Source organism: Beauveria bassiana, assembly GCF_000280675.1.
Source record: "Beauveria bassiana ARSEF 2860 unplaced genomic scaffold BBA_S00001, whole genome shotgun sequence".
In the NCBI taxonomy this organism is placed as follows: domain Eukaryota; kingdom Fungi; phylum Ascomycota; class Sordariomycetes; order Hypocreales; family Cordycipitaceae; genus Beauveria; species Beauveria bassiana.
Window position 1 is genome coordinate 1,847,441 of NW_007930836.1, and position 13,017 is coordinate 1,860,457.

The 13,017-nt window shown below is 52.2% G+C and overlaps 3 protein-coding genes across 3 annotated transcripts; 2 read left to right on the forward strand and 1 right to left on the reverse strand.

The window, feature by feature from the left end:
• Nucleotides 1-1,377: 1,377 nt before the first annotated feature.
• On the reverse strand, nt 1,378-2,139 carry BBA_00600 (uncharacterized protein; the record flags this gene model as incomplete). Its single annotated transcript, XM_008595697.1, has 1 exon — nt 1,378-2,139. The coding sequence occupies one exon, from the start codon at nt 2,137-2,139 to the stop codon at nt 1,378-1,380; it is 762 nt and encodes a 253-aa protein (XP_008593919.1).
• A 3,120-nt stretch (nt 2,140-5,259) lies between these two features.
• On the forward strand, nt 5,260-6,296 carry BBA_00601 (mitochondrial peroxiredoxin PRX1; the record flags this gene model as incomplete). The annotated part of the gene is made up of 2 exons (XM_008595698.1): nt 5,260-5,612; nt 5,972-6,296. 2 exons carry the CDS (start codon nt 5,260-5,262, stop codon nt 6,294-6,296), a joined length of 678 nt encoding a protein of 225 aa, XP_008593920.1.
• A 3,291-nt stretch (nt 6,297-9,587) lies between these two features.
• BBA_00602 (kelch domain-containing protein) lies at nt 9,588-12,743 on the forward strand (the record flags this gene model as incomplete). The annotated part of the gene is made up of 1 exon (XM_008595699.1): nt 9,588-12,743. The coding sequence occupies one exon, from the start codon at nt 9,588-9,590 to the stop codon at nt 12,741-12,743; it is 3,156 nt and encodes a 1,051-aa protein (XP_008593921.1).
• Nucleotides 12,744-13,017: the final 274 nt, after the last annotated feature.

A 13,017-nucleotide genomic window follows, 5' to 3' on the forward strand; every position in this document is an offset into this window, starting at 1 on the left:
TTTCGGGGCTCATATGTCTCATTTCACAGAAAGAGCAGCTCTATTCACGTGGAGAATAGGCCAGGACACTAGCCGGAACACTGGCCGGAACACTGCGCCGAAACCACATCACGGCGGCCGCACTAAGTACGGTAGGGCTGTTCAACGTTGAGACCCGGGGACTGCAAAGGTTCCAACGGTTGATAAGGGGAATGACACAAGAAAGTCTAAAAGAATGGGAAAGGGTGTAGATTCATTCTTCTCACCTCAAGTCCGCTATGTCATGGCTAATGAAGAGCAATTACATGCCATTTTGAACTCGCACGAATATGCGCCCGCTTCCGACAAAATGCCGCAAATCCCTGTACAAGGTCAGGGGAAAGAGAAAACTAATTACAAAAGCAATGACTTTGTGTAACAGTTGAGAAAAAACGGCCGACGAATGGCGTTCATGGTCAGCCGTGTCAGCTAAATACGGCTTATTAGACAAAAAAGAAAACAGTCGCGGGGAAGTGTCGAGTTCAGCCGTCGGTTCCACTCACGCACGGCCAAGCACATATGCGACATGTCACACAGGAGTCGTCTGAAGCCCTCACCGGGTGACAAAATAAATGGCCTCTAACGAGAGTACCGAAGTTTAGTAATTCTGGATAAACCGTAGAAAATGTTTATCTAGTAAAAATGAAGACGAGATTAAAGTTTAGTGCCTTAATCATGTCTCCTGTCTTTTGTGAATTTTTATCAATTTTCTATTATTTATTATTCTTTCAGCCTTTCGTTAAGTATTATGCGGACGCCTTGCAAGAATGGGCCAGCTTTCATGTCACCCCCTTGGCCCTTTTGCATATTTTGCATCAATCCGCAATGAAAAAGGAGTCGGGCCCCTAAAACTTCTCTGTCATCGTCGCTGAGGCGTCTGCAGTCGGCTCACCGGTGAGCGCTCCTCATCTCCTCCCGGACCTGCAGCAGCCGCTCGGGCGCGCCATCGGCCGGGTTCTTATCCGTCAAGTCCGTCGCCTCTTTTTTCATCTTGTGTCGGCTGCAGACAGCTCATCCCCCCCGAGTCAGCATCTGTGCGGCACGAAGAGCGCCTTACGGCGTTTCCCGATGGCAAATACCTGAGGCACAGTATCCAGGGCAGATTCTAGCTGGCCCTTGTTGCTTCTGTTGCCGAAATCAAACCGCCACAGGTTGTGCAAAAACTTTGACTTGAGCGAACTCGAATTTGAAATATTGTCGGCTGGAATACAATTGCTTCTATTGGGTAAATTTTTCACTGAGCCCAACCCATTTTGTATGTATTCTCTACAATGTCCGATTATTGTTTGGCTTAGCAATTGGATTTGGGTACCCTCTGCAAGCACTCCGAACAATAGTACTTGTCAGGCACGCTCCAATCTAGCAATGGTGGTCGTCTATTCGGACTCCTAGCCACCTCGGCATTCTCCGTGTCATGATCCCTGGGCGCTTCAGGGGGTCCCCCGTTCTACCCCAGAGTTGGTCATCGCGACATCCGGCTGGTACAATTTGGAGCGGGCGGGTCTCGACGCAACTGGATCGAAGTTCCTGATCGGTCATAATTGTCGGCTTGCTCTGGTATGTGAAAACGCAATTGCTCATATCGGGGACATGAGTAGACAGATGGCCGGCCAATTCATGACTTTGTAGTTCTCTTTCCATCCATGCTAGAAACCGGGCATATTGGTCGGGTTGGATTTGCATAAACGGCGTGCACCTCTGACATGCTGCCCCAAAAGTAACTTTGCTCAGTTTATCATTCGCCAGAATTGCTGAGGGCATCTTAGAAGCAACCTGGGCTTCCAACAATGTAAGCTCGTGCGATTGCTGGCTCTCGAGAACAGTCTGCACTGGTTCGACAGGCAGGCCGGGCATCATATTACTTAGCTTGGTGGGCATGCCGGAGGAGACGCTGCTGAGACTTCCAGCTAGCAATGCCTTGTAACGCTCTGCATTTCCTTTTCGCATGATTCTGATGTCATGGCGGTCTTGGGTGAAGAATTGTCGATTACCCGGAATTGTAAAACGACCGCGTAGAATATCGCTGAGTGTTTTGTCTGAGCTCTGGACGAGCAAGTCAGCATAGACCTTCTCCAAAGCCACGTAGATCAAGTGTGGGATTGGGGCTCCTTCAAAGTCCATATTTGCTAGTTGAGATATGTCTTGCCAAGAATGCGCCAACATTCAAAAGCCACGAAGCTGCAGAACATCACGTCTTATGTGCATGTAAGATATGGGGTTGCCCGGGCGGTCCAGGCACAAACATGAGAGTTTTTCTTTTTTTTGACATCATCATGCCTCAACCGGCTTGTGCATTAGAACCTGGTCATTGGAGGTGACGCAAGCGTCGCGGCGCGTTTTGACAAGGAAGCGGCCATGGCGCCGCTGAGCTAGGAAGCTGCAGAAACAGGAATTTCGGAGATGCTCGAACATAGCATTGACAGTTGGATACCAACTCTACCAACTCTTCTTCAAAGAGTCGAGAAAAGTCGTTTATAGCCTGGACAATTCTGTCATGACCGCTTCTAGCAAACGCAAGCTTCCACGCGCTTTCATTGTTTATTACAAGGTCCTCAAAAATATGTATGGCATGTCGAGGGATTTTTCTCAGTTTTTTTGGAAGCACTTGCAGTGGCCATCCATAAGCATTGTGGCAATCTACTGTATTGGGAGACACAGTAATGTGCTGCACGCTGGCGAGATGCATCACCTCGCTAACAGAAGTGAGCGACGCCGCCAATAGCTGCGTCATATATTGACGCTGTTGATAGCATGTTTACGCTTCTTCGCCAGAGTCAAAAGATTTGTGATCTTGCTCGAGCCTAGGCCAGTCTGGACGTTAACGAGTGCTTGCTTGATCGGTGGCCTTCGTCCAAAACAATGCACATCGTCTCGTACTGACACTTTGTCAATGTGGACTCGTAGCTCACTCAATTACGGAGCATAATATGTGCAAACTACCTCTGCGGCAAGCGCCGCTTGCTCTATGCAAAATATTGTCGTTGACAGAGTTCGTATTGCGTTGCGCGTCTGGGGTTCGACAAGCTTGTAGACCTTTCTACATCGCAGGCCCCATGATATGTACCCATTGGGTGTCAGTCTCGCTTGCCTCTGCTTTCAAAATCGCCCCAATTTCTTGATACATGTTACTTCAGCGCATTGCACTCCTTTCTAGGCTCACTTTGGCCATTTTCGCGGCTCTTTCTGTAGAGAAGCAGTCTCGGGTCCATCTATACCTGAATGTGTCTTCTTGAATTAATAACAAGAGCCAACAAAGACCCATTTCCACACCAATTGCCTCCTTCTGCAGCTGGTGGTGAAGCTGTCCGTCATCTCTCGAAAGTTTGAAGATGCAAAACCCTGGAAATTAAGTGATGAATCCATCAAATACAGACGAGCATTGCTTGTTAGGGTAGGAGCTGGCGCGAGGAAGAGGTGATTATCTGGTCGGCTCTATAGGCGGGTTTCTCTCAGGTCCTGGTATCTGCAAAGTAAAATCGAGTCTCACAATCCATTCGATAAGAGATATTCAACTTCGAGCCTCTCACCTTCTTTGATACATGATGTGACTACCAAGTCGTTTCGTGAAGGCTGTAGCTGGGCTCCGGGCTGGCTGAGAAAGTAGAGCAAGGCGCACGCGACTTGCGCAGCTCATAGAGAGTAATTAGAGCTCATCTTGCATACAACCGGCCGCGTGGCCTAATGGTTAAGGCGCTAGATTTCGGCCCACCGTATCGTAACCTCTAGAGATTCCAGGTTCGACTCCTGGCGTGGTCGCACTTTTTTGCAATCAGAAACTTCTTTGTCTGATTATCTTTTTAATTCTTTTGCTTTTGCTCTACATTCGTCTGAAGTTGTTTGCGGGGGAGGATGCGTATGATTCGGGCCGGCTTACAGCCCCTGCTAGCAGCAGTCCCTTCAATCAGGCAGTAAACGACGGCTGTTCAGTAAAGCTTTCTGCTACTGGGTCTTACAACACGTAATCATCCCCATGGAAGCGGACCTGGACTTTCAATGGTCATTGCGAAAGGTACAGATAGCGGCCCGTACATGCAGACTCGGCGGGGGCCTCGCGACGTGACTGCTGCGAGGTGACAATGCAGTTTGCGCGAATCTACGGGGACTGATATGCTGCCATCGAGCAGGGTTTTGTGGTGATTGGAGACAATGGCTTGGCCCGACAATGTCGCCATTCTCTAGGCATACGCCATGGTTGGGTGAGTGGATGCGGACCCTCGCTGGGCCAGAGCAGGACGTGCTAGGCGTGAATTGGCTCAAACCACTAATGAATGATGCCGCTATCATGGTGTTTGGTTTAGAAAATGTTTAAACCGGGTTCCTGGCCGGAAAGGTGATCAAGAAAAGGGAATTTGTCATCATGTGATATTCAGGAGCGGAACTATGGTTTCTTTGGGCATGTGTAACCAGACAGCCCGCAAGCTTTGACGAAAGCACACTGTCACTTCGGCGACATTCGATAATACATCAACACTTGAATTCCACAAAACAAGACTTGGTACACGCAATTTGGCGAAGCTCTTTTCTACTTGGCCGGGCCCTCGGCGCATGGAGGGGTCGTCCTCCGCAGCCAGCGGAGCCACACCTCGCCGACAAGCCGGGCGCGCGGGGCTTGTCGTTTTTTTAGCTCGCAGAAGCGCCTATTGCGTCAGAGAAAGCGGGATGACAAAATCTCCCCCCAATGGCCAATGAGGCGGCGTCGCGGGCACGCAATCGACACACCATGCCTTATTTGGATGAGGGGAGGTTAGAAAAAGCCCAAGGTACTTGAGATGGAATTACCGAACTGTGTCGAGAAAGGATGGCTTGCTTGGATGGGCAATCATGACCCCGCCAACGCCAGCAATAGTTGATGAGGAGGGGTTTTTGGGGAGGTTGTGGTGGAGGGGCGGGACGGCGAGCTGAGCGAGTGAGTGAGCAGAAAAAAGAGCTTTGCGACTGATGAAGACGGGCGTTTTTTCTCGGCGCACGCCTGGTGGGAATGTCGCCATGCGTAAATCTCCATTCTGCGAAGCTTTGGAGCACACCGTGTGTGGCTAGCTAGCTGAAGAGCAATTTCCACTGTAATGGTGTGTGCCAGTTCTGTGTATAAAGTCTAGACTCGGTGCCACTCTTCTCCAAGCTCTCTCCCTTCCTTTCCTGTCCTCTCTGTTTTTGATCTCATCTTTGCTATACCAACTCGACTCAACCTTTACCTTTTCACCAACAAAAAAAGACACGTCACACACGCACACAACTCTCACAATGGCTGCTACCACCACCACCACCGCTCCTCTCCGCCTCGGCTCCAAGGCCCCCAACTTCACGGCCGATACCACCAAGGGCAAGATTGACTTCCACGAGTTCATTGGCGACAACTGGGTCGTGCTCTTCTCGCACCCCGAGGACTACACGCCCGTGTGCACCACCGAGCTCGGTGCCTTTGCTAAGCTCGAGCCCGAGTTCACCAAGCGCGGCGTCAAGCTGATTGGCCTCTCGGCCAACACCATCGAGTCTCACGACGGCTGGATCAAGGACATTGCCGAGGTCACTGGCGGCAACGTCAACTTCCCCATCATTGGCGACAAGCAGCGCCAGGTCGCTCTGGCCTACGACATGTAAGCTTTCTTCCGCATCCCCCCCCCCCCCCTTGCGGCCCTCGTTGTAGAGTGATTCACCGAGTGCCGTTTCTACGAGCTCTAGAAGCTTGGCCGAGTGGGCTTGGTAGGCTTGTTTACCGGCGTTTCGCGGGCTCTTTTCTTCCCCGCTGGTGTTGCAACGGCTACAAGCCTGTTTGCGGAAGCGGCTCTTGAAGCTCGCCGAAGAGCTCCGCTCCACAATCCTCTCAAGCTTGTAGTGAGCTAGAGCGCGGCCTTTGAATCAGTACCATTTCCTAGGAAGAGAAGAATTGAGCCCTTGGAACTCACTCCCGTCACAAACCATTAGTGTCGCGATTACACTAACACTCAATCTCCAGGATCGACCACCAGGACGCCACCAACGTCGACTCCAAGGGAATCGCCTTCACCATCCGCTCCGTCTTCTTCATCGACCCCAAGAAGACGATCCGCACCATCCTCTCCTACCCCGCCTCCACTGGCCGCAACGCCGCCGAGGTCCTCCGCATCATCGACTCCCTCCAGACCGGCGACAAGCACCGCATCACCACTCCCATCAACTGGGTGCCCGGCGACGACGTCATCGTCGCCCCGCCCGTGTCCAACGAGGAGGCTGAGAAGCTGTTCCCCGGCTTCCGCATCGTCAAGCCCTACCTCCGCTTCACCAGCCTCCCCAAGGCGTAATTTATTTCTCAGGGAAGGAAAAAAAATAAAGGAGGAGGAAAATCCCGAGCCGCGTCGCCGACGTTTGGGTTACCACCCCCGAGTTCCGCTGTAGTGGGGGGCGGGGTAGCTGGCAACTCTAGTGTCCCCAAGCCGTCGTATAACATTTCGAATTGGCTCGGGCTTTGAGGAGGTGAGCCGTGGATTAAAAGTGGTCAAGTTGATAATGAATGATACTCCAAAGACGAGGATGCTTGTCTGAACCTTGATGGGCCATCGAAGGGCCGCAGTCGCAAAGGGCGCTGCTGTCACCGATTTCTTTGTAAGAAACAAGTAGCGAGATTTAATACACAAATATCTACTCCAGACAACATCCCAGCATGCTGTGATTTGCGCAAATTCTTTTGCGCTTAGTTAAGTCATGACTTCAAAATTTAAACGGACTCATTCCTCGTTGCAATGCATCGATTTCAGAGCTCAGCGATCAGCGATGCTGTCGTCGTCGCATCTTGTTAGGGTAAGTCGGCCGACAGTGCGGGCAGCAGTGGTCCACGCCCTGCGCAAACGGCGAGCCGTGCCACGCTCCTGCATATACGGCGCAGTTTCAGGCAAAACGATGATATGCGTTTTCGTTTTGTGGCGAGCTACTTGGCATGTCAGCGAGGCGCAGCATGTTTGAGATAGTGTAAGCGGCAAGTGATTGGTCACTACTACAGCGATCACGTAACTCATGGCCGTATCTGCCTTGACCTACTGTTTGACTGAAATGGTAAAGCAGACCTACATAGGCGACGACGTAGATATAGAAATTCGAAATCATAGGACCACGTTCAGATTTGAGCACATTTGACATTGGTACTAATAGGTTTTCAAACATCAAAGCTACCGTATACGCCCTTGTTTCGTATGCCGCGTCGGCCCGTTTCGCTGGTCTGCATGAGGCGAGTTTAAACCGATGTGCGAGTTCCAAATACAGAAAACGAGCTTACGATTAAGACTTTTTTTTTTCAGAGTAAGACAGAGAAACAGACCATGATTTAAATCCTCCCTTTTTCATAAGCTACAATTATATCACTAAAACGTACGGATAGAAGTGGCGTCTTCCACCACTATCACTTATTTAGTCGTAATATATATTCTGTTTCAGCTTTCGACTGGGGCCCCACGTGCTGCAACTGCCGGAGCAAGATGACATCGCCACAGAGAAGCTCTTTGCAGCATAAAATCTCGGTACTTGCTCGCCGAAGTTAATAACTGACATGTAATATTGGAACAAACAAAGGCATCTGGCTGCCAATGCGTGTCTCCGCCCGTCATAGCTTTCGGCTTGGTTTCAATAGTTGTGCCGTCCTCCCTCCTCATCCGCGTATCGAGCCGGGAACTTTTTGTATGGAATTGATTAATTAATTTAAGGATTCCCTCTTTCCTTTTCGTTGGTCCCAGTTATTTGTTAGTCAGGATGCAAGGCGCTGCAGGATACCGTCGGAGCCAAGGTACGTTAGCCTATCATACGAATCGCCGCCACGTGCCAGAGCGGTACTTCCCCAGCTCTAATTACATTCTATTCTAATTTGAGACGGCGTTGCCCTTGCAAGATCCATCATCCCATAGTTAATACTTGCAGCGTGTAACTGGGGAGCTTGGGCGGTGCGGTGCTGGGTAGGCAAACGGATGGTGATGGTTGGCCCAAAGCGTTGGTAGCGTGAACAATGGAGGTCGTCTGCATCCGTGCAACCGTGCAACGCCCGGTGCAGCCGTGTAGTGATGGGATCGGTTTTCTGCCGACGGAGGCGTGGTCGAACGGCCTAGTAAATGCCACGATGGGCTAAGTGTTCTCGTGTTCTGGCTACGAGAAAATGTATGATTGGTGAAGATTTTGTTTGCAGAATCTCAGCCGTTTTGTTGTAGCTGCCAGCCGCTGCCAGCTGCGAGCTGCCAGCTGCGAGCTAACGACCTTACCAGCTATCGAGGTACGTACAGGCACGTCAACACCGAAATAAATGACTTCCGTCATGGCAAAGAATGTTCGAATTCCATTTTCCGCTGTCAAAATCGATTATCGGTCTCCCCGATGAACGCTTGGGCTGTCTAGTTTGTGGCGCTCACTCTCTCTATCATAGATGGTAAGTTGGCCCAGAATTTCACCCACCACTGACAAGCCGCACGGGCTTCTCCTGGCCCTCTCAATACTTCTGGCGCCGCAAGGCCCTTACTTGATGCGTCGCGGACAGCTTCCGCAGTCAACTTCCTGGATTGAACGATTCTCTGATACAGCGCTGCAAATTCCAATCTCACTCGCTGTTGATTGAGCATGCGAAACAGAAACGAGCTAGCTCCATCAAATTCGTCGTCCAACGACAACCGCCAAGTGGCACCAGGCTAAAAGGCCAGCCTCATAGGTAGTCGAGGGTCAGGGCAAGAAATCCACCAACGAGAAGCAGCTCATGCTGCGCTCCAGCCCCTCTTCAAACTTCTGGCGACTCCCACAGTCTGTGCGGCAAGCCAAAGTCGCCTCTTCGAGCACCGCCAACCGACGGCCCTCCGTTACAGACATACACACCATCCCGCCTCTGCTGCGTGAGCCACATCTTGCCGCCCATCCATTCCTCCCAGGCGCGATAAGTTTTCGCTGCTTCGACTCGTGTCAGTCGTCGCCCGACAAGACCCCCTCTTTGGCGTAAGATTTGCTCCTGCGCTACGCCCAGTGACTTCAGAACGGTACGTGCATCGTTGACTCGCTCTCTCCTTTTCATCCATCCATACCATCACCAGCCGCCCTTCGTCCCTTTGTCGACTGCATGAATCGTCCTCAACCCCCCGGTACCGATAATCTTGGCCCGGTCTACATCCATTCCCCTTATCCTTGCACCGTCCTGCTTCATCTCCTCAACGCATTAAACAAGCACGCGTATCCCTGGTCGTCGGCTGCTTGGCCGGCCCGTTCACCCCCGCTGCCTTAATACTCTTGGGAGCTGTCATTTATCCACGCCGCAGCCGCGCCGCCGCCGTTTCTTCTCCAAAAAAGAGATGGACCGACCCAGTCTTCTGCCTAGGTAGACCCATCACGTTGTCAACCTAGAATCCTTCTCTCCCTTCATCACTTTGCAGGCAAATTGCTCGTGAATCATCTTGGTCCCGCTCCCTGCAGTGCTACGTCCACATCCGGAAGCTCTTCCCCTTGCCTACACCGTTTCCGTCGCGACCCAGCACAGGCTAGAAAATCTTGTTCCTTCCTTCACCCTTGTGCGATGCGATAGACTTCTCGAGATCTCCTGCTTCTGCATCCGCCTAGCGGTGACGAGGCTGCCCACGATGCCGCCTCCAGGCAAGCTGACCGTTCCGCAGAGCTTCCAGCGCCCTACTGACGACAATCGTCCCGAGCCCGGCCAGCAACTATCCTCTTCCGTTGACCGATTCCAACAGGGTGGCCTCGGGTCCCTGTATCGCGGTGTGCAGCAGCCGTCATCGTTGCGGGTGCCACGATCAAGCTCACTCTTGAACTTGAGAAATCCACCCACGCCAACTTTTAGCAGATTCAACGACCAATCGCAGTCACAGCTCAAGCCACCGTCAGACGGCTCCTCAAATCCGCAAAGGCGGCAGCATGCAAGAAACCTGAGCCTGCAGCACAGCCTCGAGAAACCTCTACCGCAGCCGCCGCCCGACGAATCGGAGCCCGACGCCCCATCAGCCGCCTCCCAAACGAATGCACCACAAACCGAACCACTACCATCCTTCAGCTTCCCCCCAAACCCTACAGTGCAGCACAAACTGGGCAGCATGGACCCTAGCACCTCTGCCAATTCAACTACCATGTACGGCAGCCAGGACCAAAATTTACCAGATATCCCAGGAAGCCTGAGCAGCATCAATACTGATGTGCGAGATGCATTCTCTGCGAGACACAACGGTCCAGGCTCCTCTACCGCCTCACCTGCGATTGCACAAGGCAGAGGACCACCAGTTGCTGGTCCATCCCAAAGCTCCTCTGCCCATCTCTCGGGGCTCATGTGCAATGTACACAGAACTACTGGTCGGGAGCCGCCTCCCTTGGTCGGCGCGACGACAACGATTCTCGGCGACAAGTTATACGTGTTTGGCGGTCGAATTCTTTCTCGCAGCCGACCCGCACCGCTCACTTCCGACCTGTACGAACTCGATCTTATCCGACGCCATTGGACGAAGCTCCAGACTGCCGGCGAAGTTCCGCCGCCTAGATACTTTCACTCCATGTGTGCACTAGGAGATACAAAGATCGTATGCTATGGTGGTATGTCGCCATCACCGAACCAGTCTATGAGCCAAGAGCAGCAGCAGCAACCTGAAGTCAGCGTCATGTCCGACATTTATATTTATGACGTCTCATCGCGGAAATGGACCTTTATCCCGACTCCGGATGCCCCGCAAGGACGATATGCCCATTGCGCATGTATTTTGCCTTCGGCTGCTTCCTTCTCTTCTGCACGGGCACCACTCACCGCCCTCCAGCACAATCCTTCGTCGGCGAACCCCAACGAGGGCCGCATCGGTATCAATATTGACGGTTCAGGTGGTGCCCAGATGGTCGTTGTCGGTGGCCAAGACGGAGCTAATCACTATATCGAACAAATAAGCGTTTTCAACCTCCGAAGCTTGAAATGGGTATCTACCCAGCCTCTTGGGAAGAGCTGTGGTGCATACCGAAGTGTTGCCGCGCCCCTTCTGCCTTCTGTATCCGCCAAGATTGGAAGAGCTCACCAGACCGGTCTACAACGCCAGGATGGCATCAGCCAAGAAGCGCGCGAGGCCGGCTCATCTATGCTTATTTACTCCAATTACAATTTTCTGGACGTGAAACTCGAACTCCAGGTTCGGTCGCCCGATGGTACTCTTAGCGAGAAGCCAATGTCTGGCACGTACTCTCCGCCTGGTCTTCGATTCCCCAACGGCGGTGTATTGGATACCCATTTTGTTGTATCTGGAACCTATCTCACATCTTCAAAGCAAGAGTATGCTTTATGGGCATTGGACCTGAGAACTCTTACCTGGAGCCGAATCGATGCTGGGGGCAGTGTTTTCAGCCAAGGCAGCTGGAATAGAGGTGTACTGTGGAACAGGAGAAATACCTTCGTTATCCTTGGTAACCGGAAGCGAAGCTTGGTTGACGATTATAACCATAGACGCATCAACTTTACGAATGTGTGCATGGTTGAGCTCGAGGCCTTTGGCTTTTACGATAACCCTCGCAAGACAAGCCCCATGTCTGGTTTCATATCGGCTAGCAGTCCCTACTCTGGACCTGGACTGAGCTTGTCAAGAAAGGCGGGTTACACTGCGGGCGGCCGCTCTCACTCACGAATCAGCGAGGAACTGGGTGAGAGATTCTTAGCCATGCGAGAGCTATCTGACATGGATATTCTTTGCATTGGTGGAGAACGAATTCCGATTAGCTCTCGTATTGTCGCACGGCGCTGGGGCCCCTACTTTGTACAGTTGCTCAGAGAAGGTGCTGCTTCACAGGACGGCGGCGACGGCTTGACGCTCCGTTCAGGTCTTGCAGGAAACCCCCTCCGTGCCTCTGCCATGACGATAAGACCGCAATCCCGAGCCGCAACTGCCACGCCAATGTCGACTGCTAGTACCTTGGCTCCCACGATTGTTGACCTTTCTAGCGCAGACGGATCGGCGTTTGGCGGCGGCGCTGCCAGCCAAGACGACGATGTCAATGCGATGACATTGAACTCTACGCCTACACCACAGACGCTTCCACCAAATACGCGGCCCCGCTGTCTTTACCTCCCACACACCTACTTGACGGTGCAGGCGCTTCTGCACTTCTTGTACACCAGCGCCTTGCCACCTGTGACGTCGCCTCTCTGCACACCACAGATTCTGTGCTCTCTTTTGCAGATTGCACGGCCGTATCGCATTGACGGCCTGCTCGAGGCCGTCGTTGAGCGTCTTCACTCTCTGCTCGACAGTCGCAATGCCGCCGCTGTCTTTAATGCCACTGCGATGGCTGCTGGTGGCGGACGTGGTATTGATGGCACCTTGAATCCCAACTTTTTCGTGGACAGCCTTGATCCCATTACTTCTCCCGCTGCTTCGGGAGACTTTACACTGGGTGGGTCGACTGCCAACGGCTCCTTCACATCCGATCTCGCCTCACGAACAGCCACGCTCAGCATTAACTCTAGCGTACCGGCTGCCCGCCCTAACAGCGGTGAGCTGTCAGCCTCTACTAGCGTGAGCGGCTCTGAATGGGGCTCAGAAATAGACGGCAGTGACAGAGATAGCAATGCTGTTTGGAACGGCGAATTGAGCAGCGTCATTGGCCTTCAAAAGCGTGGCCTTCGCGGCCTTATGGAGGGGCGAAGATTGCGTGAGAGAACTGGTACAGGCGGAGCTTCCTCGATGGCGAATGCCAGTGCGAATGGCCAGTATCTTCAAAGTGGACAGCGAGTCGGGCTGGGCATCGGAAGTTCCTGAGCCCATGGGCGGTAACAAGCCGATGTTGATGATTTTGGAAGACATGTGTATATACGAGAATATGTGTAAACACGAGAAACATTTGTGGGGTCATGATAATGAGTAGGAAATGAGAGGTTGGAAACTATACATGAAACAAAGAGTACCTTGAGAATACACTCGAGGGAGCTTCACAGCCGAGAAACAGCCGGTCGACTGAATTTATATGATATTGTCTAAATCTGAGCTGTGTATTTACATTCTGACTCTGTTTACTGTGCGCGCGAGAAGCGTA